This window comes from Podarcis filfolensis (assembly GCF_964270895.1).
Source record: "Podarcis filfolensis genome assembly, chromosome: 5".
NCBI lineage: Eukaryota > Metazoa > Chordata > Lepidosauria > Squamata > Lacertidae > Podarcis > Podarcis filfolensis.
The window spans coordinates 33,501,318-33,528,286 of record NC_139608.1 but is presented as its reverse complement, the minus strand read 5'-3'; the positions used below and the strand labels follow the sequence as shown (position 1 = coordinate 33,528,286).

The following is a 26,969-nucleotide window of genomic DNA, read 5'->3' as shown; positions in this document are numbered from 1 at the left end:
TTTGATGGGATTGTTTTATTCTTTATTTTAATTACAGATTTTAAAAAATGCATTAATCATGAGATTGTTATATTGTGTGCTTTAATTACGGCTGTTTAATCCTTACGCAACTGGTTTTTATGCTTTGCAAACTGCTCAGAAGCCTGTTTTCTAGTAGGAAGAGGCATATAATAAATGAATCGATAAAATATATTCCTTTTCCTATAAGCACCCTGGGCATGAGGAGCACCGTGGCCGCTTTCTCTGTTTTTGGCACCTGTGTGATGACAGTGGGTAAGGACGTTTCTCTGTTTATTGACAGTATTTGTAAAATAGAAGAAGAAGAAGAGTTTGGATTTGATATCCCGCCTTTCACTCCCCTTCAGGAGTCTCAAAGCGGCTAACATTCTCCTTTCCCTTCCTCCCCCACAACAAACACTCTGTGAGGTAAGTGGGGCTGAGAGACTTCAAAGAAGTGTGACTAGCCCAGGGTCACCCAGCAGCTGCATGTGGAGGAGCGGAGACTCGAACCCCGTTCCCCAGATTACAAGACTACCGCTCTTAACCACTACACCACACCACAAAAAACATTCAAAACCCTAAAGATGAAAACAAATAAAAAATAAAAGCAGAATAAATGAAAATAAATAAAGCCAGTGCAGTTCCTCAAGCATATATTTATTATCGTAGAACTGCTAAAGAATGGGTGTAGCAGGTGAGTGGGCAGTAGCAATTCTCTCTTGCACATTATCCAATACTTTCTGATGGTTTGTTATACAACAGTGGTGGGGAATCCTTTTAGTGAGGGGCTTGCGTTACCTTCTGGGCCAGGCATTCCCAAACTCAGTCCTCCAGCTGTTTTGGAACTACAGTTCCCATCATCCCTGACCACTGGTCCTGTTAGCTAGGGATGATGGGAGTTGTAGTCCCAAAACACATGGAGGGCCGAGTTTGGGGATGCCTGTTCTGGGCAGTCTGACAAGGGCCAAGAGCCAGGGACAAAAGTGGGCAGAGCAACACATAGTGATCTTACCTTGGTACAGTTGGCTACAGGGCTGGCCCACCCATGAGGCAAGGCAAGGCAAGGCAAGTGCCTCAGGTGGCAGGATCCAATCTCCAAAGAATGCATCACCTGCTGCTGCTGACGCTGCCATGATAACAGCAACAGCCTCAGGGCACTCCTTGGAGGCCAGATCTGCCACCTTCTCAGCAACCCTTTCCAATGCAGCCTCTGGGTGGTCTCTTACCCCCCTCCCCATAGGAAGAAAATGGCAAGGGCTGCCCTCTGGGGTCTCCTGGGCTCTGCACCCACCTAGTGTGCTACAGAGCAGCCTCCCCCACAAACAACAACATTTGATTCCCACTTCAACCACTGGGTAAGGTGGATTTGACCCCCCCAACACACTTTGTTCCCAGTGTTCACTCACCCTTTCTTATCTGGCAGGAGTGAACACCGTTCTGTGGTTTGCCTCAGGTGCCAAAGGGCATGTCTCCTCACTCTGGACAAGCAATAGTCATTAGAGCACATTCCAGCAGGAGGGACAGAAGTGGGGGGGGTGGAAGAACACATCCCAGTGAGCAAAAAATCTTGGGTGTGAGTGTGTGGCCTGGGGGGATTCAAGGACCAGATAGAGCGGTCTGAAGGGCCACATTCAGTCCCTGGGCCTGAGGTTCCCCAACACTGCCATGCATGCATGAACTGCACTAATCCAGAGTTACCTAATAGCACACAGTCCTATGCACACCTACGGCCACGTCTCCTACTTTACCCAGGTCAGTTCTCTACTTGCCAGAAGACCTCCGCTGGAAGGAATCCTCCATCTGGTTCAAGTGTGGCTTAATGATAAAGAAGAACCAACACAGGCACACACACTAACCAGAGAGTTTAATACCCAGGTTATTAGGCTTGGCACGACTGCCAGCTTCTTGAGAATGATCACTGTTGAACTCAGCACTGCTTATTCCCTGCATAGGTTCAACTTGTATATAGCACTCTGAGATTTAACAAAATACCTTTAGCCAGTTAGAATGCAACTGGGAGCTTTTCACTAGGTATTCAATTTTGTGAAGACATATTAGACTTTTAAACTGCTAGTATAAGAGCTCCATCAAAGAAAAGAAATGAGTAGCCTCAGCTGGATTATCTTCCTCATTCTCTGACTTCCTCTGTGCAAACTTGAAAGCCTTGCTGTCGCCTCATATGCTTGCCAGAGCAAGGAAACTTTGCCCACTATTCTTGCACTCTGGCAGATGCCCGGAAAAAGTCCCAGAGCTGTGTTTCCCCTTCACTGCACCGCTGTGTAAAACTGAGCATGGTCTGGATTTCACACTTTGCCTTGGATTCTAGTTATCAGCTAATGGGAACAGACAGGATGCTCACCCTCTGCTGTCAAAACAAAGTAGGTCTAAGTGACAGAGCTTCATTTTCGTTGTTAGTCCTTATGGCTTAGTAACTTGCTGCTTACAGGAGCAAAGGATGTAGCACGGGTTGTGTAGCAATGCTCCAAAGTCTTCCAAGAGAGAGAAAATGCAATGAAGAAAATATTTCCTTGGCATGTCTGTGCAGGACTGAAACCAAAACAAAATCAATTGCACAGCAGATGCTCATTTTAAACAGCAGAAAGGGCAAGAACAACAATTTCAGGTGTCTCTTCCCTTAACAGGGAGTGTGTAGCTGCTGGGGTCACAGCGCATGTTGGCTGCAATGTCACAGCAAAGCCTGGGGGGGCTCAAGACGTTTTGGTGAGTTTTCTGGTTAGGCAAGGAGTTGGGTCCAGCTAAGTGAGTCCCATTGAAATCAGTAAGAATCAAGTTGGCCACGAGTCACTTGTCCCGTTGCCTTCAATGTGACTAAAACATGCGGCTCCTTAGGACTTACCTAATAGGATTTGTCTGGGGTGCCTGAAGTGTGAAGCACACCTAAAAGACCATATTAGTTGCAAGCCTCTTTGTAAGCCTTGCTCTTGGTGAGTGAAAAGTAGGAGGGGTGGGGAGGCGGGCTGCAGGAAGGGTAGATGGAGGAAGAAGCAGACTGTCGAGAGTTTGCCTGAAGAGCATTTACTGCAAGGAACTGATTGACATTTGGAGAACCAAGAACCCCCTTGGAAGAGAGGGAACATTCTTCTCTGAAGCCAATATGACATGGACAAGAATTGACCAAATATGGATAACTAGAGGACTGGCACCTAAGATTCGAAAAGTGGAAATTTGCCCAAAAACTTGCTCCAACCATAATGCGGTGAAGATGGAGATGAAACTAACACCAATCGGTTCCTTCAGATGGAGGATGAATGACACCTTATTTAGAGATCAAGAGGTTACCAAGAAGGCCCAAAAAATCTTGAGAGATTACTTTGAGATAAATTTGAATACCACGGTTGAAAAAAGAGTAATCTGGGACGCAAGCAAAGCGGTCATGAGAGGGTTTCTGATTCAACAGAACGCAATAAAGAAGAGAATTCAAAATGAGAAAAAAGATAAAATCTTGGAAAAAATAAAAGAAGGAGAGAAGAAATTAAGAGCGAAACCAAAGTCGCAAGAGATTCTGAGAGAAATAAAGCTATATCAAGTACAATATATGAAAATGATAAATCAGGAAGTAGAATGGAAAATTAAGCAGATGAGACAAAAGACATTTGAATCGGCTAATAAATGCGGGAAACTGCTAGCCTGGCAGATGAAAAAAAGACAAAAATTAAACACCATTACAAATTTGGATGTGGAAGGAAAGAACATACAGAATCCATTGGAGATTAGAAAGTGCTTCCAGAGATACTTTAAACAACTATACACACAAGGGCCACAGAAAGAGACTGATTTAGACCAATTTTTAAGAACAAATGGATTACAAAAAATCTCTCAAGAAAATAAGATAATGTTGAATCACAAAATTACAGAACAGGAGGTTGAAGGTGCCATCCAGAACATGCAGTTGGGTAAATCTCCAGGGCTGGATGGTCTTACCTCCAAATACTATAGATCTCTGAAAGACTGGTTAATTCGGCCACTAAAGGAGGTCTGTAATGAAATTTTGGAGGGGGAAAAGGCGCCAGAGTCGTGGAAGGAAGCTTACATTACACTTATACTGAAAACTGAGTCTGAAAAGACACAACTCAAGAACTACCGCCCCATATCCCTGCTTAATGTGGATTACAAAATTTTTGCTGATATCTTGGCTAATAGATTAAAAAAGGTATTAGTTGAAGAGATACATAAAGATCAAGCCGGCTTTCTCCCAGGTAGACAAATGTCTGACAATACGAGGAATATAATTAACATTCTGGAGAAGCTGCAAGTAAACATCAATATCAAAGCAGTTTTAATTTTTATAGATGCGGAAAAAGCTTTTGATAATATTTCTTGGAATTTTATGAAGAAAAATCTTCAGGGAATGGGGGTGGGCCAAGGGTTTGAAAATGGTATAAGTGCAATTTACTCAGAACAAAAGGCTAAGTTAATAGTCAATAATGTGATGACAGAGGAATTTAAGATAGAGAAAGGGACACGACAAGGCTGCCCAATTTCCCCATTGCTGTTTATTTCGGTTCTGGAGGTTTTGCTGAATATGATTAGAAGGGACCGTCTGATTAAAGGTATTCAGGTCGGAGCCAAACAATATAAATTGAAAGCTTTTGCAGATGACCTAGTTTTGACGTTACAGGAGCCAGAATCTAGTACGAAAAGAGTATTAGAATTGATTCAAGAATTTGGTCATGTGGCAGGATTTAAGCTGAACAAGTCAAAAACTAAAGTTCTTGAGAAAAACTTAACACCGATTGAGAAAGAGAGGTTTCAGAAGGAGACAGGTTTAACATTAGTTAAGAAAGTAAAATATTTGGGGGTTAATATGACTACTAAGAATTTAAATTTATTTAAAGATAACTATGAGAAATGTTGGGTAGAAGTGAAAAAAGATTTGGAAATATGGTCAAATTTGAAGCTTTCCCTGTTGGGTCGAATTGCAGCTATAAAGATGAATGTATTGCCAAAAATGTTATTTTTGTTTCAATCATTGCAAATATTGGACAGGATGGACTGTTTCAAGAAGTGGCAGAGAGACATTTCCAGATTTGTCTGGCAGGGCAAGAAGCCTAGAATAAAATTTAAAATATTAACTGACGCAAAGGAAAGAGGTGGATTTGCCCTGCCAGACCTTAAACTTTATTATGAATCAGCAGCATTCTGCTGGTTGAAAGACTGGCTGCTTCTTGAGAACACAGACATTTTGGACCTAGAAGGTTTTAACAACGTTTTTGGATGGCATGCATATTTGTGGTACGACAAGGTTAAAGCACATAAAGCATTTAAAAACCATATTGTCAGGAAAGCATTGTTCAATGTCTGGATAAGATACAAAGATTTACTGGAAAATAAAACCCCAAGGTGGTTGTCACCAATGGAAGCGAAGGCTCAGAAAAAACTCAATATGGAGGCCAAATGGTGGAAATATTGGGAAATATTGGAACAAGAAGGAGACAAATTGAAATTGCAGTGTTTTGAGAAATTAAAAGATAAAGTGCGAGACTGGCTTCATTATTATCAAATAAGAGAGGCCTATAATTTGGATAAAAAAATTGGCTTCCAGGTGGAAAAATCAAAATTGGAAACAGAACTGTTAGATCCCAAAACTAAGATACTTTCAAGAATGTATAACTTGCTGTTAAAATGGAATATGCAGGATGAAACGGTTAAATCTGCTATGATCAAATGGGCACAAGATATTGGTCACAACATTATGTTTGCTGACTGGGAACAGTTGTGGACCACCTGTTTGAAATTTACGGCATGTAATGCCTTAAGAGAGAATATTATGAAAATGATTTACAGGTGGTACATGACACCAGTCAAGCTTGTAAAAATATATCATTTGCCCGATAATAAATGTTGGAAATGTAAAGAAAATGAAGGTACATTCTTTCACCTTTGGTGGATGTGCCCAAAGATTAAGGCCTTCTGGGAGATGATCTATAATGAAATGAAAAAGGTATTTAAATATACCTTCCTGAAGAAACCAGAGGCCTTTCTCCTGGGCATAGTCGGCCAATTGGTGCCAAAGAAGGACAGAACTTTCTTTATGTATGCTACAACAGCAGCAAGAATACTTATTGCAAAGTATTGGAAGACACAAGAGTTACCCACCCTGGAAGAGTGGCAGATGAAGGTGATGGATTATATGGAATTGGCGGAAATGACTGGCAGAATCCGAGACCTGGGAGAAGAGTTGGTGGAAGAAGACTGGAAGAAATTTAAAGACTATCTGCAGAAACACTGTAAAATTAATGAATGTTAAAATGATGTTGGATTGAAAATAAGTGGCATTAGCAACAAAGTTAATAAGAATATGCAAAAATGAATTGATAATGGATGAAAATATAGAGTTATAATATGTTAAGATATAGAGTTAAGATAAACGAAAGAGGGTAAGGATTTGCTGATTTGATTATTTAAATGGGAATACAAAAAGGGGAGGTGTGAGGAGGCCAAGGAAACAAGCTAATGAGTTTAAAGTTACAAAAAACAGATTTGTTTTTAATTCTTTTTGATCTATTTGTTTTTTGTATTTCGTATTTTTATTCTTCTTTTTTCTTTTTTATGTATGTTCTCGTTTTTGTATCTTTTTCTTTCTATATGACTTTTTTCTGTTTTGTAAACCTATGTTTTTGTAAAACCTCAATAAATATCTTTAAAAAAAAAGGAACTGATGGATGGGGAGGCAGCAGGGCTGGGGAGTGGGAACTGGAAAGTCTTATCAGGAAGCGAAGCATTTACAATGGGAGACAGACAGATGGTGGTTGGGGGAAGGGGAGACAGACTGAAGGGATGGGGGATGGGAGGTGTCTAGAAATGACTAGGATCTGCTAAATCTTAGTGCCAGACTTTCCAGGGTTGTTTTTGTTTAAAAAGTCTGCAATGCACAATTCTTTTAAGGGAGAGAGGGGTATGCAGCCTGAGCAAGCAATCAATATTGGGCAGTTTCTACCATTCAAGGGTATCTTGCCCTGCCACAAAACTTGCTCTGCCCTCCATAGTTCTTACCGTACATTTATTTGTATGAATCAGAACCTAAAACACTGCTGGCTTGAAACAGAGAAACAGCTGAACAACCCATAGGCAACAAAACCCATGAACATAAGTAAACAAATGCATGCTGCATTTAATGCAAATAAAAGGAAGAAAAGAGGCCAATGTCTTCTTTTTTATTTCCCTTAGATGATGAGTTAGGAGTTTTCTGTTTGTTGTCAGATACTCCATGCTTTTTATTAAAAAGGGGTTTTTTTTCAAAAAGGGAGAGAAAGTAAGTAAACGGGCAAGCAAGTAGGTAGGTAGGGCATTTGCAACCAAAGTATAAACCAAATTTTCACAACTTGGATCCATCTGCATTAGTTCTGCTATTGGTATGTTATACCCATGTTTGGGGGCCTATGGACCCATCTGGGATTTTAAGAGATCGCCTCTTTCCTCACAGAGAGAGAACAACTAAATGCATGTACAGAGCTTTCTCAAGGTGTCTGGGGTAAAAGTCAGTGGGACTTCCCAGTGGGAACAAAATAGATCTTCTTGAATTTGCATGATTATTTTTTACTGCATTTATATCCCACCTTTCCTCCAAGAAGCTCATGGTGAGAACACAGTTCTCCCCTCATTGCTTCACCCTGAGCAGTGCTAAACCACTGGGCCTCTTGGGCTTGGCGATTAGAAGGTCGGTGGTTCAAATCCCTGAGAAGGGGTGAGCTCCTATTGCTCTGTCCCAGCTCCTGCCAACCTAGCAGTTCGAAAGCATACCAGTACAAGCAGATAAATAGGTACCACTGTGGCGGGAAGGTAAACGGCGTTTCAATGCACTCTGGTTTCCGTCATGGTGTTCCATTGTGCCAGAAGTGGTTTAGTCATGCTGGCCACATGACCTGGAAAGCTGTCTGTGGACAAACGCCGGCTCCCTCGGCCTGAAAGAGAGATGAGCGCCGCAACCCCCTAGACACCTTTGATTGGACTTAACTGTCCAGGGGTCCTTTACCTTTACCTTTTTTCCTCAGCATGGGCTCCCAGCTTCATCATTTCCAGCCTGGCTGGCTGTCCTTCTGGCTGGAAGTTTCCCTGACCTCTCCTCACAGAGCTTCTCCACTCAAGCAAATACAAGCCCCATATAGTTCCCTAAAAAGGAAAGGGGGGGGGGAATTTGCGAGTAATCTGTTTTCACAGCAATACCTTGGCTTTTCAATATTATAGTCTCATCTTAAGGAAAGCAATATTCTTTCGATGTGCCTTAACTATTTTTCTTGTGCTGGAGTGCATACCTCTGGTTTGCAAGAAAAGGAATCAAACAGGTTTCTCTTCCTGCAAAAAGGTATCCCCCCTCCCCTTCAATATTTGTGCAGTGATCACAAGCAGTACTATTGGGGTAAATGTGGTGTGTGTTTGTGTGCAGCTCCAATTACCTGGGGGGAAAAGGGAAAGCATTGTCTTGTGGATTGTCTGCAAAATTCCCTCGTGGATTTACCTAAATAATGAAAAGATTGTCATTTCTTTGAACTCAGGAACATGTAACATACAAGTTGCCAGTTAGCACCTGTCTTATTTCGAGGGGTGGGGTGGAGGGAAGACAACAGCTGCGGAATGAACAGGGCTTGAGATAGCCTGAAAGGTAAATATTGAAAGTCTAGCAAACATGCAATCGTTAAGCTTCGCAGAACAAACGTTTGATAATGTCCACCGTGGTTTAAATGCCAGGAGCCAAGGGAAATTGAACAGATGAACTTCGGGGTGCCTGCCGCTCTGTGAAATCAGTATCTGTTTTCTGACTCCAAACCTCGCTACCAGTACAATTCCGCCTACATCTGCCTGCCACATCTGTCCACATTTAATCTGTCTTTCCATTTTGGCATACAATTCATCTCCGAGCTATCTGCAGCCCTCTGTAATCACCAGTTCCATCACTCAGCCACCCTCACCATGGTTTCCATGTGTATCCTTCTTTCTAGGTCTGTCTTTTCATGAGAGATCTTCACTGTACTGGTTTAGCAGTATTGACAGTTGGAACTGCAGTGATCAGTTTGGTAGTACAGTGATACCTCGGTTTAAGAACAGTCCTGTTGACGAACGATTTGGTTTACGAACTCCGCAAAACCAGAAGTAGTGTCCTGGTTTGCGAATTTTACCTAGATCTAAGAACGGAATCCAAAAGGTGGAAGGGCACCAGCGGTGGGAGGCCTCATTAGGGAAAGCGAGCCTTGGTTTAAGAATGGTTTCGGTTTAAGAATGGACTTCCGGAATGGATTTAAGTTCATAAACCGAGGCACCACTGTACAGTGGTACCTTGAATGGTACCTTGATAGTCAAACGGCTTAGTTGTCGAATAAATCAGCTCCCGAACGTTGCAAACCAGGAAGTGAGTGTTCTGGTTTGTGAACGTTTTTTGGAAGCCGAACGTCCGCTGCACCTTCTGCTTCAGTGCAGGAAGCTCCTGCAGCCAATCAGAAGCCGCGCCTTGGTTTTTGAACGGTTTTGGGAGTTGAACGGACTCCCGTAATGGACTAAATTTGAGAACCAAGGTACCACTGTATTGAAGATAAACCCTTTTTAATAAGTGACCAGCTACTGAGGCTGGAAAATAACTGCTTTCTGAAACTGGTACAGCAGCACAGCAGACTTCCACTCATGCCTCTCCCAAATTGGTCACTACACCCACAGCAGGCATTGTAACATTCAAACAGTTTGACTTCACCCCCAAAGGCACACTCCCCCATTGTCTCCTGAAACACAGATGCCAGCAAATGTATGGTCTTCTCTACCAGTGCATCTGATGAAATAAGACTCTTTCCTTAAAATGTTCATGCCAAAGAAGAAGAAGAAGACAAAGACTTTAAGGTTCCAGTTGCCTTTCCTTCCTCTTGAAAAAATCTAGGAATTTGGAGTGTTTTGCATTGTAATAAAAATGCTTTAAAAATTTAATAGGAAAATACCCTTCTTGGATTATAAGCCATGTATATATTTTGAAGCTGATCTTTGGAAAAATCCCTGGAAAGGCATGAGACTGTTCTTAAACAGAACATGGAAAATGTGAAGACTCCCTAAAAGACCTTGTGTAGAATTCACAAGACCTGGCAGTTTACCAATCCTATTATAATATAAATGATTGCAAAGATTTCAGCCCAGGGGAATTTTTCTAGCAAGTTGATAGTTGTACTGTGTTGATGGGTGGTATTCCTGTGGGGAAATTTTATCACCAGGGTGCATGTCTTGACTGTAAACTGCTTTTTTGAAATTAACATTTTGTCTGTTCCACAAACTGTAGGGGAAACACAGCTGTGCTTCGTGTTTTGGAATCAGAAACTCAAGATAAAAGATGAGAGGAGCAGATTAAGAACTTAATATGAGCCAGGACTTGGTGGAAGTGAGAGTGCCTCTGAACATGCAAAGAATGCATGCCTTTCTCTCTGCCACTCTACATAACCACAGCATGCCCATAGATCATAGAATCAGAGATCCCAAGGGTAATCTAGCCCAACCCTGTGCAATGCAGGAATCCTGCCCACAGTCATCCCTGGGTGTTTGGATTTTTTTGGGGGGGGGTAGGTTTCATGTTGATCGCCGAAGAATTGATGCTTTTGAATTATGGTGCTGGAGGAGACTCTTGAGAGTCCAATGGACTGCAAGAAGATCAAACCTATCCATTCTAAAGGAAATCAGCCCTGAGTGCTCCCTGGAAGGACAGATCCTGAAGCTGAGGCTCCAATACTTTCGCCACCTCATGAGAAGAGAAGACTCCCTGGAAAAGACCCTGATGTTGGGAAAGATGGAGGGCACAAGGAGAAGGGGACGACAGAGGATGAGATGGTTGGACAGTGTTCTCGAGGCTACCAGCATGAGTTTGACCAAACTGTGGAAGGCAGTGGAAGACAGGAGTGCCTGGCGTTCTCTGGTCCATGGGGTCATGAAGAGTCGGACACAACTAAATGACTAAACAACAACAAGGTTTCATGTGAAACTTTGTCACATTACCATTAACCTCCTTTATTGGCTTCTTCAACTGGGACTCAAAGATTAATAGGGCAGGTTCACATGTGCTGAGTTTCCCACACAAACGGTATCTCTTGGTCTTCTTTACTGCTGCTCAAAGCTGTTCACAATCTGTAAATCAAAATACTCTGATGTAGGTGGAACTAGAGACTGGCAGCCAGCACTGTGGAGTTTGCAGTCCAAAAGCAGGAACTGTCGCTGCTAAAGATCTTGCATCCTGGGGTTCAGCAATGTGCTGAGCACATGGGTCCTAGTCTGGGAGGGGAGTGTGCACAGAAGCCCACAAAGCCTTGTATATTGGTACGCAAATTGTTCCTCCCTATTTTGGTCTTTGTACATGCTGGAAACGTGACGTTGCAAAATATAATCCTGATTAGTTGGCCCAATAGGCAGCTGCTGTTCTCAGAATGTGTCTGGATAATAATTTGGGTAGCTGGAAATTTGTTTGAGGAAACAAAAAAGGCTGTTCTAATTTTTCTAAAGGCTGGCTGTAATTAGACCGAGGGATGGCACTGTTGCTTTGGGATTAGAGCTACATGGATGTGCTCAGTCCCAAACACAATGTGAGGGCACACAGATTTTATGTATTTATTTTCTTATTTGATATGCACTGCCGTTTCTTCCACTTTGGAACTCAAGGTGGAGTGCATGTGGTTTGCAGGCAACCCACCATCCATGGACTGACTGGATCCAGACCTAATTAGCTAAAGCAAGGTGGTGGTTTGATTAGGGCTGCCATACGTCCTGATTTTCCTGGACACTACTGGGATTGACGTCCAGGGGGAATTTCCAAAATGTGGCACTTTGTCCTAGAAAAATCCCGTTTTTTGGTGTTTTTTTAAAAAAAACTTTGGGGGTTTCTTTTTGAAATACGGCAGCCCTAGGCTTGATGTGCCTTCAAACCATATCTTAGGATTCAACAATAAAACAAATAGTGCCATTAGCCTTTCTGAAGGTGCGAGACTGCCTGGGGACTCTCTGCATACCACCTTGAGTTCTGCCATGAAAAAAGTGGGATACATGCTAAATATTCCTTTTTAAAATGTTCATTCTTACATACTAGAATATCTTTGTAAATACAAAACACCATATTTCCCCAGTGCTCTCTCCCAAAGAAAATTTTGCACTGTGCGGGATGACATGATAACATTTCAATTTATCTTTCTACAGAGAGAAAGAGGAAAGAAAAAAGCTCTAGAGAAAAGATATTTAAGGGAAGAAATGGAGATCTGAAGGCCTCCGAATAAAGTAACTTTGAGCCCAGAGAGAAACAAATTTTTACCAGCTTCCTAATAAAATGGAATATCAAAAGAAAGATGAGCCACAAAGCCCCTAAAAAGCAAAGCCAATTCCTGTTAGACAGAAACCTGCTCGGAGGATTGGAATGTTTAACTAGCAAATTAGCAGCTACTCGCAAGATAATATTTGAATGAAGGCAGACCAACTCCAGACAGTTCTGCCATCTGTTCCAAACATTCCGGGGACAACATGGTGTATGGTGTCAAATGCAGCAGACAGATCAAGGAGCATCTAATCTACAGCATACCCATGAACCAGCCTATTGCAAGGTTCCAAAGGATTGCTTCAGTACCAGAACGGATTTTATCAATTATATAATAGCTCAGTTTGCATATCACACTAAACCATAATAAATAGTTTACACTGGAAGCACAGATGGTTCCTGCTATCATCCCCAAGTGCAAGAGGAGCAACAAACCATGATCCCCTTGTTTAGCATTACGTCCGAATTGGGGGTTGTGGTTTTATTTCTCTCAAACAAAGCACGACTGGCTTCACGTCACGGTTTGTTTAGAGTGAAACAAACCACGATTCTTGGCTCTGACGTAATACTAAGGCATGGGTGAAGGTTTGTTGCTTGTTCTAAGGAAAAGCAAAACAGGGATCGTCTAAATGTTTGACCATGAACGATGATTTACTGTGATACACAAAACCACCAATATGTGCGGAGGTACAACAGATCTTTTAATGCAGGGCTCCACAAACTTTTGAGGACCAGGGCCACAACTTGAAATCTAAGAAACTGTGCTGGGGCACCACAAAAAAAGTTATTCAGAAATTACATCAAGCAGTTATGGTGAAGGAATTGCCTGGTTGAAAAGGAAGGTAGCTAAGTCACTCCCAGTGCCAATGCAGCAAAGCTGCCAAGGATATATCCCAGTATAGCCAGTGGAGGTTGACCCATTAGGGCAAAGAGGGCACTGCCCACCAACCTCAGCAAGCCCTCACTTGCCTGTCTTCCTACTTACAACCACTCCAGAGGGTGGCACTGCTTGTCTGTCTTGAGACAATGGAGTGCACCTCCAAGGGTTGAAGTCAAACCGCTGTGTTAGCAGCATCCAAATGACCTCCCTGGGACATAAACCCGGGCAGGGTGTATAGAGGTCCAGGGCTGCCCAGATGACAAGACCTCTATCTTGGCCTCACTGATGTGGCCCCAAGGAAAGCAGAGCAATACATTGGCACTAGCCTGGCTGCAGCTGTCGGAAGGTGTACAAGGCGCCACCCAATCGGCTTAGGGATTGCACTCTGGATTTGTGTAGAGTTTACACCTTAGCCATTTCTTGTCCCAAAGATATCCCACAAGGCAGTGGAGGCTTAGGATCCGAGTTTTCCTCCTCCTAGGTGGGCTACCTTCCCAGGCTGACAAGCCCCATCTGCCCCTAAAGCATTACGATACCATTTTAACAGCCATGCCTTCCCCTGAAGAATTTTGGGAGATTTAGTTCAGTGCTGAGAGTTGTTTGTGGGCCTCTATTCCCCTCAGGGGGGTATTGTTCCTAGGGTGGTTTAACAATCAATCCCTCTTCACAGCAAACTCTGGGAATCAAATACCGTATTTTTCGCTCTATAAGACACACGTTTCCCCTCCAAAAAGGAAGGGGAAATGTGTGTGCATCTTATGGAGCGAATGCAGGCTCCATGGCTTCAGCGAAAGCAATGGGAAGCCTCCAGAGCGCAGCGGGAGCGCTCCTGTTGCGCTCCGGAGGCTTCCCATTGCTTTCGCTGAAGCCAGGAGAGCAAGAGGGGGCGGTGCGCACCGACCCCTCTTGCTCTCCTGGCTTCGCTTCACTGGAGAGGCGCTGCACAGCTTTCCCTCTTTGCGCAGCGCCCCTTCAGCGAAGTGGGAGGAGAAATGGAAGGGGTTCCACTTCTCCTGCCTCTTCGCTTAAGGGGCGCAGCGCAGAGAGGGAGAGAATTTTTTTTTCTTGTTCTTCCCCTCTAAAACTAGGTGCGTCTTATGGTCGGGTGCGTCTTATAGAGTGAAAAATACGGCAACTATTAAAAAACCCCATAGCATTTGGGAAGCCTTGCTCCAGATACTGCATTGCAAAGTATTCTGCTTCTCCTTCCTCCCTTATAAAATGGGTGCAAAGGCTTCACTTAATGTTCAGACTTCCAATGGAAAATTATGTCATGAATATAGAACCAAGTATCATTTTGCTCTCTCAGTGCTCAAGGAAAATGTTGTGTTTCGCTGCATTTTACACCTTGATTTCCTTGAAAACAGGTTGGGGGTGGAGGCTGAGTTTTGTACTTGCAACATAGAAATGCAAACATGCACACAACCTTCCTTCCAAAAATATTAATCTCCGAGGTAGGTATTATACTATGTTTTCCATTTTCCTCCCCTTCTCTGAAAACGTGTGCAGGGAGGTAAGCTGAAATATGAACTTGAATCATTTTATTCTGAACATAGATAATTAAATTTAATTCCAGTACCTCAGTGTTCAAGAAGGCTATGCTTTAAGAACAGTCAGATGCTGAACAATCATGCAGTCAAGTTAACAGATTTTCCTGAAGTGAGTCCATAAAGCGATACGCAACCAGAAATCTAATTCACTGAACTTAATGTGTGAAAGTTCCATGATACCTAGCATAAAGAAGAAAGCTGTTTGCCTATGGCCGTCAGGAGGCCTAACCGCTGCAGACTGCATATAGTCTCCAGCTTATTGTTATTTGCTTGTACCCATTGGAGAATAAAGCTAGGATTCTGCTTGTAAGTGGATCATTGCAGAACCAGGGTAGGAGAAACTCTGTTTTCCAGGGCAGAAGAAACAACTGACATTTCTTGCCTGGCTGCAAGCAAGTCTATTTCACACTTTGTTCAAATCTTCCTGCATAGACTTAGAAGAGTCTTCAGAGTGTTTTTATGTAGACTGTGAAGATGTACTTAAACTTTAAACAGCCGAGCTCTTGCTCATGTGGCTTCAGAGATTGCATTTACTTTTATGGGTAACCTTAAATTTCATTTAATTTTTTTAATTTTTTTTATTTTTGCAGATTTCACATCAAACTAAAATGGAAGCATGGAATGGGGGGAAAGCATGTTTATCTACTCATACATCTCTGTCAAAATGTTCCTGACATTTCTATAGGCCATTCTGTCATGCAGGCAAACTATTGAAATTGAAATATTGAAATACTTTATTGTTACTTGTACAGCTTGTATACAAACTGCAAGCTTTGGCAATGGAACAATCCCCCCCCCCAATAGAAAAAAAGCAATTCCTTTCATTATCTGGGATAACTACGTCCGATGTACTTTCCCCAGAGTACCACCTGAGGACACATACAGCATCCCAGTTCTTTTGCTAAGATACATTACACAAATGCAGTAGTAGTATTCATGCAAGTGGAGGTGTCTGGTGTGAATGATGTTCTGGCAAAACAAACTCTAGTCCAGAACATGCTAAGCAGGGCTGCAGCTGCTAGCAAACATTTTGCCTTGAATATCTGCGTCTGAACACAGCACGTTTGCGCCTGCCTGGGATGCGGTTGTTTTCATACACACACAATAGATGTATTTCTTTCTTGGCTAGTAAAAATATGACATACGTTACCAACGTGTGTAGGGGGGTGGGGAGTCCAGGGGGTGGGGAAAGAAACAAAGAAGTCAGAGTGAACACCTGTCCTTCTCCTTGGGGACAAGACCTAATGCTTTTATTTGATTCAGTCTGTTGAGAGGACTGCAGCTGCCAACTGTCATCAGCATCAAGTTACATTCACAAAGCTGGAGGATTTCATTCTTTAGTTTAAGGGAAGGAGGCAGCAGCGAAAACGAGTGAGGAAGGGAGAAAGATTTTGACCATGTAAAGATGAGACTGTGATCCAGCTTTTCTTTGTGATCGCAGCCTCCGGGGGGGGGGGGGGGGATGCACAGGCTGATTCAAGCCAGCTATCAAGAAATACTTGTAATTAGTTCCTATTTGTTAAAAATAGGTTAGCTTGAATGTGAAGCTGTTTTATGGGATGATTGTACTCAGATCCCTTGCAGTAACTGGGTTGCCGAACTTATTTTTTTATTATTAAATTTTGACCCGTTGATATTTTTAAAGTATTGTTGTAATATTGAATTCGACTTACTGACTTTTAGGAGCCGTTCAGGCGTGCGTAATGGGACTTAAATGGACACGTGAAAAGGGGAAAGTGTGCATGAGCGTGCCAGCCCTGCCCCCACAGTCCCTGTCACCCTCCGCTGTATTTGAGGGCAACAGACTGCAGCAGAGGAGCATTCTGGGGTCTCCTCCCACCCTTTGGAAACCCTGGAAAATCCGGGTTCTAAAATGTACAGGGAGGACAGGGGAGATGGAGGCGGAGGGCGTGCTAAACCCTGCATGTGTGTTTATTTAAGCTGCATTATAAATGCTCTATCCAGAGCTTCTGTCATACTTGAATTTGTTGTGCTCTGAAATAAGGGCATTGCACTTTGGCATTTTATGCCTGCTGTGGGCTGCTCTAGGCACAATCCACCATTGGTTCTGAAAAATTTGGAACACAGGTGAACATATGCAGAACCGGCCCACCCATCAGGTGAGCTGAAGCAACTGCCTCAGGCAGCGGAAGCACAAGGGGCAGTGCCCTGCCCACCCCACCACTGCCAGAATGCCCCCCTCTCACCGAGTTCCTATGAGAGGGATGCGTTCCAGTGCACAGCGTTGCCGCTTATCTTCCCAAACCCTGTGTCAGAGAAGACAAGTGCCAAGGCCTTGCGGAATGCCCCCTGCCCCACTCTCACTGAGTTCAGCAAGAGGGAGATTTTCCAGCTTGCAGCATTGCTGCTCATCTTCCCCAGCACTAGGGCGGCGAAGACGAGCACTGAGGCCTTTCGGAAAGCCTTCCTTTTGCTGAATTTCAGTGAGGGGGGCATCCCGGTGGCAGCAGAGGTGGTGGGGCGGGTGGGGCACTGGGGGCGGTGGTGTGGCAGGGGGACAGGAAACAGCCCATTCCCATTTCGCCTCAGATGACAAAATGGATCCCTCATCATATGCATCCCTTCAATATTTATTAGCACCTGATCAGCAACAAAGGCCTCAAAATCATGAATGTGTGGATTGTCACAATGAGAAAGTGTGGCAGATGGGGACTGCCACTGCAGCTCCTGGTAGCAACATCTATGCCTGTTTGCCCACCTGTCCTACTGGCACGACACCCACACCATTCGTGTTGTCAAGCTATGTATTCAGATATCAAAAGGCGGCTGTCATGAATGAATTGTGTTTACATCAGATAGCAGTGTTTGAAATCTGCAAGTGAAATAACAGCTTAAAGAATTGCTGATGGACAGCAGGAAGAGTGGAATCAGAATTGGAGGGGTCCCCATAACTTATGCAATGTCCTGAACAACGCGCATTCAGGACTGGCCCTAACATTAGACAGAGCGAGGTGACTGCCTCAGGCAGCAGGTGCAAGGGGCCAGCAGATGCAAGGGGCAACAGCAGCCCCCTGTCTCCCCCCCACCCAAGTCCCCTGGCCCTACCCTTTTGTTGGAGCACAAAGCTCTGTGTGCCATGTCCTGGACCCCCATAACAAATCTGCTGCCCTCAGGTTTGGTGGGCGACTCTGTCCAGTTGTCAGTAGTGAAATTATTTCTCTGCCAGTCCAGTTGGCTTCTGTATGTGGAATGTGTGGGGCAAGAGTAAGGGAGTTTGATACCGGCAAGAAGAACAGCAATATTTTCCTAGGATACTGCTTTGCACTGATACAGCTAACACGGACCTCAATGATCACTCTGCTAATAGCCTTTCTTGCATTCTGATGACTAATGACCTCTGCCTTCCTATGTCATTCATAATGATGAACATACTATTGTTGAGAAACAATAGCATGGCTCCATATCACATACTGGAAATGTGCACATTCCCATAGAGGAAATGGAAATTTACTCCTAAGTCCCCAAACCCCAAGTTAGTAGTTCTTGTTGCTTTCAACATGCTGAACATTTAAATGAGTGCTAGGCATACAGGGGCAGCAATCTAACTCTTCTTATGCTTTGGAAGGAACAGAGTGAATTCTAGGAAAAGGAAGTTGTTAGGCATTGGGGGGGATATCTTGAAGGGCTTCTTGAATGCAATGCTTTAAAATCAAGCTTTTGGTTTGAGCCAGCGACAGAAAAAACGCTTTGACGTTACAGTCCAACTTTTGCCAGTTCAAATGTTCTGTGTTGCAACTTTGTGAAATTTTATTATGGTGATGTTCAAGACACAGTTTCTGAAATAGCAAGCACCCTATATTTCTTCTTAGAGAGACTGAGTCAAGACCAACACTGTTTCACTCATTTCATATAGCTATATAGGACTACACAGACACATTGGGCTGGATAAATTAACCACTGATTGGTCCCACTGAAATCAACACAGTTGTACGAAATGAGATGAATGGTGCTGGTTTGGAACATTCTGCATAAGAGAAAATGTATGTCTGTTTGGTGGCACACCTAACCCTTAGAATGTTACTCTTTTCAACTGCACACTGTTTAAGTGATAAGATGTGCCACAGGGTGGCTACCAAATATATGTAAATTTCCTCCCATGGATACTCTTGCTGTCCTACTTGGTCATCTCTTTGTCCCTTTCTACTCATTTGGGCATTGTTCTGGGGGAGATTTGCAGTCAAACATAACTACACATGATTACGAGTTAGCATATAAAGGGGTTAAGGACCACAGAGGTCAAATTGTAAGAGTAGGCTCAGTAAGGTCATGCCCCCTCATTTTTGGTAAGGAAACAATGTGTTTCTTCACTTTATTTCCTCACTCTCTTCTTCATGATGTAAGTCATGGAGGGAGGACATGTGTCTGAAGCTATTTTTTCTGTATTTCTACACAATAATACTATATCTGTGCTGTTTTTGCTATTGGAGTGAATAACACATGAAGCAGACCTCCGATTATGTAAGTAAAGCATTTTAAAACTTACTTTGCAGTGTGTTGTTTGTTCACTGCAGAGAGGGGTAGAAGGAGGTCTGCTGCTACACAGAACTGACACAGGATAAAGGAGGTTTAATAGTCTATATTCTTATGCTTCACTAAACTGCTTAACTTTGATATTTAAGCTTTGCTAGTGGTTCTCTCGCACCAGAGAGTCTGTTTGGCCTTGTACTTTGAATATAGGCAATAAGCCGATTCCTTTCCTTGTTCACCTACAAGTGTGAGTACGGTATCAAGGATTAAATATTCTTCAGAATTTTGCCTTCCAACATCTCAAAAATGATTTCCCTCCTTGCTCCCATGCACAGGTGTGGGTTACAATCTTTTGCAATCTTACTAGAACTCAGTTCTGTAAGACTGAGTTGGTAGTCATCTCCAAGACATCTGCCTCTCGAAAAGGACAGCAAGGAACTTTAAGATAGGATCCCAAGGACTCAGCTGATACAATGAACAAGGTGTCTAGATCAGGCATAGGCAAACTCGGCTCTCCAGATGTTTTGGGACTACAACTCCCATCATCCTTGACCACTGGTCCTGTTAGCTAGGGATGATGGGAGTTGTAGTCCCAAAATATCTGGAGAGCCGAGTTTGCCTATGCCTGGTCTAGATGAATGGCTGTAAAATCTGTATACAGTACTAACTGGAGTATTCGTTCTCCTCATGCTTCTGCGGCTAAAACTTCACTCCTGAAACACAAGAGAGAAGAACCAATGGAGGAACCAAGGGATGCACAAGTACAGAAAATCTTCAGAAAACAACCTAAAAGGGAAATAAAAAACAAGCAAACAAACCTGCTCCATAATAGTTGGCATGCAAGGGTAAGAGACTGAATCGGGATGGGAAAACTGGCAAGGACGCGGGGCTGGATGGAATGGAGGAATAGAATGGAGTAGCTGGAACAGGAGCAGAGACAGGTGTGTAGAAGGAACCGTATTTTTGTCAGTTCCTGGCAAGCTGTGTTTCAATTTCCCAAGAGGTCGGAGAGGAAGCTACTCAGAGATATTAACTGAGTCATTTGTACATCACCAAAATTTAAAGGAGATTAAAAGTCCCAAATTGAAACCCCTCCTCCCCAAACTAAGCATGTGGGTGCAGAATTCTGACAAGGGAAACTGGGATGAAAGAATGGAATTGAGTGGCTGGAACCCTAAACAGAAGCACTACATTTTGTAGCAAGGGCCCATTTGCTTTATATATTACACACTGTAGTAAACAAAGCATTCTTCAACCATTGATGAATGCACCTGCCTGGCTGCAATGGAAGTGCCTTCTTCCTGCAAATCCAAGTCTCCAAATAGAATTGCTACATTACATCCTATGTACTGTTCTGTGTTGTAATTGTTCTGTGTTCTGCACCACTGTGATTGCCACATTGTGATTTGCCAGTGGTAGTGGAGTTGTTAAGTATGCTGTGGGTTTTCTTAGTATTTCCTCCTACAGCTATTGTTTTGCTGCAGTTTTGACTACTTCTTGTGGAGCATGGACTTGTAACTAAATTACACTGATTGCCCAAGTATCAAATATTGTTATTCCCAGAGTTCTTTCCACGGATGATAGGATATTGCTCCCCTCCCCACGAATCATTCAGATGATTTGGGGAGATGAGAAAAGCCAAATCTTTATCAGTAGTGTTGACAAAACCTTTTCAAGGTTAGATGCAGATATGCGCTCCGTAAGGCTTGTATATAAAACAAACAAAACCTGAAGGCAAAATATGACTCAGAGGCTGCAATCATAGATCATTTTGACGGTTCCTGCTGAGCCTGCTGTGATTTGAAGATCCATCTGCCTCTTTCTCTTGTACACATGCACTTCCAGTAGTATCAATGATCTAAGACCTGAAAAGTTGGTTTTCTGTAGCTGCTGCTTTCAAAGCATGTACATGATATTTAATAAAGGCCAGACTTTGCTGTCAGAACTAGGATGTCCGGCCACCTAACATGCTGGCCTGTAACCACTGGACTGGGTCACGGTCTGATTCATAGGGCTACCATACATCCGGGTTTTCCTGGATATTAGTGGGATTTCAAAGGCGGTATTGATGTGGTGATGGGGGGGGGGCGGTTCCGAAAGGCGGTGCTTTGTCCTGGATCATAGGCAAGTCAATTTTTTAAAATCGTGGTTTTTTGCCATTTTTGTAAAAACAAAAAATAGCTCAAGAACTTTTGGGGTGTCCTGGTTTTTCCTTTTTCAAATATGGCAACCCTACAAGATAGGTCACAACAACAGCACTACCACCACCTTACAAACGTGGTTATTAATAATCACAGTAAGAAATCATTAATGCAAGTTTGGACGGTTGAAGACTGCACACTAGCAAGCCCAGTAAGCAACTTGCGTGTCGCTTTCACAGCCTTTCCACACGTTATTGCAACTCCCACCACTCTCTCTAACATACACACGCTTCCTTACTGCCTTTCCTCCAGCAAGAAACCCCGCTGTTAACTCTTGAGAACGGAACGATCGCGTCGAATCCCGCGAGCGAGCAACTGAAAAAACACCAGGCAGAAACTAACGGCAAGCAAACATTACAAACGCGCGTTGGGCGACGGTCCCTGTCCAGCAGCGCGGCTTCCCTCCGCCCCCCGCCGCTGCCGCTGCTTTCGCTTGTGCTACCACCAGGAAAACGTCCCCGAAAGCGCCCGGCCAGACAAAGCGCCCGCCCGCCATTGGTGGCTTCGCTCAACGTTCGGGCTTCCTCTCGGCGCGCCGCGTCCAATAGACTCATTGACATGCAAATCAGAGGCTATAAATAGGGCCCGGGCGGCGGCCGCGGGAGGGGGCGGGGGAGTGCGGGACGGAGGCAGCAGCCTTGCGGCTTCATCTATTTATTTCGCTGCACTATTTTCCGGCCTCCGCCTCCTTGCCTCCGCCCCCGGCCGCCCTTGCTCTGCACTTCTTCGTCCCCGCTCCGTCGTCCTGCATTTGCCCCACCGGATCCGGCCATGGCTCCCTCCTTTCGGCCCAGCAAGAACCGACCGAGCCGGGACGACGAGGATTTCTTCGAGGCCAGAGGAGACAGGAAGGTGAGGGAGGTGCGGGAGCTGCGCGGGTGTGTGTGTGGGGGGGGGGGTGGACTTCTGGGGCGGGCTGCGCTCGCGACGTGCTTTTGCAAGCGGGCGCGCGTGCAGCGATCTGCAAGTGGCGCCCTCTGCTCCTCCCCTCCTCTTTCTCCTCGCTAGGCAAGGAAGCCGCTGGTGGAGAAGAAGCGGCGGGCGCGGATCAACGAGAGCTTGCAAGAGCTGCGGCTGATCTTGGCGGACACGGAGGTAACTTGGCCGGCGGAGGGCTTTCGGGCGGAGGGGGGGGCGCGCGCGGAGGACGGCAAGGGGGGCTGGGACTGACGAGCTCGCTCTTTGCTGTGTCCTTTCCCCCTCCTCTCTCTCCTTTTGCTTGCTGCTAGTTCCAGGCGAAGATGGAGAACGCCGAGGTATTGGAGCTGACGGTGAAGCGGGTGCAAGGCATCCTGCAGAACAGGTCTCTCGGTGAGTGGCCGCAGCTGTTGCCCTGTGACATCCATCCATCCTTCCTTCCTTCCTTCTCTCTCGTTCCCATCTCCATCCTGGTCCTGCGTCGGGGATCTGGCTGTTTCCTCGGTTACCTAGAGAACTACTCCTTATTAGGGCTGGAGGAGGAAGCTGCTGGGCAGATAAAGGGGATTGTCAGATAGAGGGAGGGAAATGGGCTGGGGGGGGTGCAGAGTTAAATTGCATTATTATTTTTTAGAAAAGAAGGGAGCATCAGGACCCAAGGATTGCATGGCACATGCATCCATTGCTTATTTTGCCAATAAAGCATTTCAATTCTGTACTCCCATTTCTCTGCGGGTGGGAAGCTATTTTTTCTGTTCTCCTTAGTAAGGCAGCAGTCTTGTATATCCTTACCTGAGTGGAAGTCCCCTTGAATTCAGTAGGAATTTTTTCCAAGTATTGTAAGCAGCTCTCTCTACTTCCTTACGATCATTACATTTTGATTCCTCCTCTTTGCTATTGAGGGCTGTATGCATGATGTCTCTTCTCCCTGCCCCTTGTGACACCACAACAAACCAGGGAGTTTAACACAAAACCGGTGCTACTTAGAGCACACCTGAAGTATTTCTGGTTTGAACCAAAGTTGCTGGCCTTTACTGTTCTGGTTTCACTTTATGTTCTTTTTCTTTCCCTGTTGCCCTACCTAGTGGCTGCTGCTATCCTTTTTCTGATCTAACTTAATTGTTACGATGAGACTTGTTTTATTTGGAGTAAACATACCTAGGCCGAGCTGTGCTTGTGACAAAGGAGTATTGCAGTTCTGCTTCTGCTTGAGTTGTGAATTGGACTTGCAGTGAAATGACTGCATAAATCCAACTTTGCTCAATCTAGTTAAAACTATTCTTATACAACTGTTACTAGAAAGCAGGCACATTTAGGTATATAAAACCTTATCTATCAGCCGCATCTACCTTGTTTTTCCAAAACATTTATCTTGTTGCATAAAGGCTGGGGCTTTCACCCTGAAACATACAGTTGTATCCTCAGCCAGATTTGCAGTGATGCTGGCTGATTGTCCCTTAGAAGCCTCTGGGCCTCATTTTTCAAGTTTGGCATTGACAGGTATGGTGGGGGGGGTGGGGTGTAGTTTTAGCATCTAGCCAGCCCTGAAGGGCAAGGGAGTAGATAGCCTTCTGCAGTACTACTGGGGAAAGGAGAAATGGATGTTTTGTGACCCTTGCTGTGTTTCTCTCTTTGCCTGTGGTCTCAGATAGTGACAAACTGCAGCGGGAGGCCAGCGAGCGCTTTGCAGCTGGGTACATTCAGTGCATGCATGAAGTTCATACGTTTGTCTCCAACTGCCCGGGGATTGATTCCACCATTGCAGCAGAGCTCTTGAACCACCTTCTGGAGTCGATGCCTCTGAACGAAGGCAGTTTCCAGGACCTGATAGCGGATGTCTTGTCAGACCCCACCATCAGCCAGTGGCCTGGCAGCGATGGGCTCTCCCAAACGCCTGGGGAATCGCCTGCAGCTTTGAACCTGCCCAGTCCCAATTCGCCTCTTCCTTCACCTTCCTCCAGTGAGGAGACTTGCTCTGATGTGGAAGACACGGAGGCTGAGCAAAGCCACATCTCTTTGGATGGACTGGACAGGTCTAGGACGCAAAATGTGCCTTCCTCCAGCCTTTCCAAATCTATGTGGAGACCTTGGTAGTAAAGAGACTGCACAGGAACCAACGAAGATCTACCTAATAGGGAGAATACTTGAGCACTGTGTTCTTCTAGCCATTGGAATAGAGACGGTGAGGATTTCAGATGGTGCATTTGTGTCGTAATGTTGCTGTATTTCAGGACTGCATAGCTGGGCACTCTTACACTGTCAAATCCTGACAGGCTAAATAGCTCGAATGTGTTAACATTTCATCTGTGAGTGTGAAAGGTGAATATTGGAGTCTTGGTTTCTTTTTATGATTAAGGGTGTGGGTTAAAAGTGATGGAAGTATGGAAGCAGAGCTCTTTTGTTGAAGCACAGCAGTGTTTTGCAACTTACCTTTTTTGTTTCCTTGGGGGTTTTTAATGGTCCTTATAAGTGGCCCTGAATCACTACCTTTTTTCGATTAGGAGAAAACCCTTGTGCATTTGAAAACTTGGTGGTTTAATACCAGTGAAATGTATGAAGTTAAGCAGTTATGCAAAACTTCAAATGTTCTAGTGATGGATTTTTCTTTCTCTTATTTTTTAAAAAGGAAAATCCCTGAAAGGGATTGGTGAAGCTAGTCTCTTGATGAGTTTAGTGGTCTAGGATTTCTCCTTCAGTGAAGGAAGAGGAAACTAGGAGCCAGACTGGAATTAGGTGAGCATTTAAAATATTGGTGGCAGGGTGCCTTTTAGAAACGTGTCTTACGCACAGCTAGCACATTTGAATTTATTGTGGTATGTTTTATAGCTTGTCAAATGTTTTATTTTAATCTTTTTATATATAAAAAAATAAAAGCAACTAAATTCACCAATGATTGCATGTATTTTGAGGGGTGGGTGACACGTCTGCTCTAGAAATTCTGTTCCAAGTGAGCAATTCATAAATATGTATCCTTGAGTGCAAACATTGGTAATTAAGCACTTAATTATTGTACTGAACTTGCCTGTTCAAGTATGGGGAGTTGGAATGTTTCATTTGTTCAGGATTCTTGGGCTAACACAGTGGTTATACTTCTGGTTTTTGGCACACGTATGTTCTTGCGTTTGGTTACGTGACTTCCCAATTTAGTTTGTCATTGCTAAGCCTTTGTTTTTAAGCAACAACATTGGTAATTGTGTAAAAACCAATAACAAATGGCTTAGTGAGGGTTTGAACCATTGAATACTTTCCCGGTTTGAATGGAAAACATTGAATTACATGCCATTAATTAAGAAACTCGAAAGATGTTCTTTGATCTACTGCAACTTTAGCTTTCCTCCACTTAAAAACAGGTGGGGTTTTTTTTAATTTTTTAAGTTGTGTGAGCTGTTTGTGCTTTTACCTTTCCACAGAGCTGTCATTGTAATATAGATCTATGCTGTAAGTTTCCTTAACGCAAGAAAATGTCCCAGCATAGAGAAAGAAAGGGAGGGGTAAAAGTAAGGTTGGAGGGCTAGCTATGTAATCTTCCTTTTTGTTAACCATGTGGAATAATAAAATTGGAAACAAAGTTTACTGGTAGATGTGTGCTTTGTAACTAACTTTTAAGCCATCAGACTGGATGTCCCGTAATTCAAGCCTGTCACAAAAGTTGTTTCTCTCTGACTGCTAGATTCTCACCTACCTTTGAACTAGAAGGGAGGCCCACATTCACCCTCCCACTTTTTCCCCATGAAGGGGAAGTCTTCTCTGTAAAGACCTTTTTTGCTTTTACAGTAGATGAGGGAGTGTTTTGATGTGCAAACTAAGGGTTAGTATGGACAGTTCCAGTGAAAATAACACCCTATACATAATGACTTTGAGAGGGAGTGTATGGAATAAAGGAAATAGCCTGTAATCATACCAGCTTAAGTTAAGGCCCAGGGAGGTCAAATAAACTTTTACTTGGGACATTAAACATGAGCAGGACCTTGTTGTATTGTTTTTTGTGTTTAAAAGCAGCATTTGAGTAACAGTATTTAGGGCTGCAGTCTCTTAGGTATTCCGAACTAGAACTAGAATATTATAAGTTAATATTTGTGTTAGTAGACTATTGCAAATTCTTAAGTGGAAAAAAAATAGTATTGTGGGGTAGAAGACTAGAGTAGGAGCCCAAATTGGCTCTCCAGCTGTTTTTGGATGACAACTATCATCCCTAGCTAGCAAGTCCCAGTGGTCAGGGATGATGGAAAATGTAGTCTGAAAACAGCTGGAGACCCAGGTTTGGGAAACATGGACCTAGCAGATGATCTTACCTTTTAAAAAACTCACAATGGATAGGAGAACCTCAAAATAACTATAAGCAGTCAATTTAACATCAAATGCCTAGGAACATCACCCTAAGGATGTCTACTCACAAGTAAGTCCTACTGAATTGAGTGGGGCTTACTCCCAGGTAAGCATGTTTTGTAGTCCAGGGTTATGCTTCAAGTCCAGCCTTTTTTCAGTTTTGAAAAAATAGGTTTTCAAGCTTGAGGCTTTAAATGTCATCCTGACAATATTTGGGTTGGCCTGCTCTTGTTTGATTCCCTCAGCAGAAGGTATGCATCCAAATCGCACAAAGGTTTAATTAGCAAGGATGCAGCATTATCATAGGGTTAAAGGACTGTTACACTGGC

The 26,969-nt window shown here is 43.8% G+C and overlaps 1 protein-coding gene and 1 long non-coding RNA gene across 4 annotated transcripts; one reads left to right on the top strand and one right to left on the bottom strand.

Annotated features, from left to right (window-relative positions):
- Positions 1 to 1,858: 1,858 nt before the first annotated feature.
- On the bottom strand, positions 1,859 to 21,850 carry LOC310763210. Of its 2 annotated transcripts, none has more exons than XR_014548539.1 (4): positions 19,864 to 21,850; positions 8,415 to 8,476; positions 8,000 to 8,130; positions 1,859 to 2,698 (listed from the first exon to the last, which is right to left on the bottom strand). It is a non-coding gene; the product is annotated as an uncharacterized lncRNA (long non-coding RNA). The 2 variants fall into 2 exon arrangements; XR_014548540.1 differs by having other exon boundaries at positions 1,859 to 2,547.
- A 151-nt stretch (positions 21,851 to 22,001) lies between these two features.
- Positions 22,002 to 25,882, top strand: HES6 (hes family bHLH transcription factor 6). Of its 2 annotated transcripts, none has more exons than XM_083615039.1 (4): positions 22,002 to 22,248; positions 22,405 to 22,491; positions 22,632 to 22,707; positions 23,963 to 25,882. In XM_083615039.1, exons 1-4 carry the CDS (start codon positions 22,168 to 22,170, stop codon positions 24,406 to 24,408), a joined length of 690 nt encoding a protein of 229 aa, XP_083471165.1. In that variant the 5' UTR covers positions 22,002 to 22,167; the 3' UTR covers positions 24,409 to 25,882. The 2 variants fall into 2 exon arrangements, with proteins under 2 accessions (XP_083471165.1, XP_083471164.1); XM_083615038.1 differs by having other exon boundaries at positions 22,626 to 22,707.
- The last annotated feature ends 1,087 nt before the right edge of the window (positions 25,883 to 26,969 follow it).

Excerpts from the sequence above, each read along its gene's own strand:
- HES6 (XM_083615038.1), top strand. The coding sequence starts at position 22,168 with ATGGCTCCCTCCTTTCGGCCCAGCAAGAACCGACCGAGCCGGGACGAC. Across the intron at positions 22,249-22,404 it reads AGGCCAGAGGAGACAGGAAG|GCAAGGAAGCCGCTGGTGGA; the intron begins GTGAGGGAGGTG and ends TCTCCTCGCTAG. Across the intron at positions 22,492-22,625 it reads TGATCTTGGCGGACACGGAG|TTCCAGGCGAAGATGGAGAA; the intron begins GTAACTTGGCCG and ends GCTTGCTGCTAG.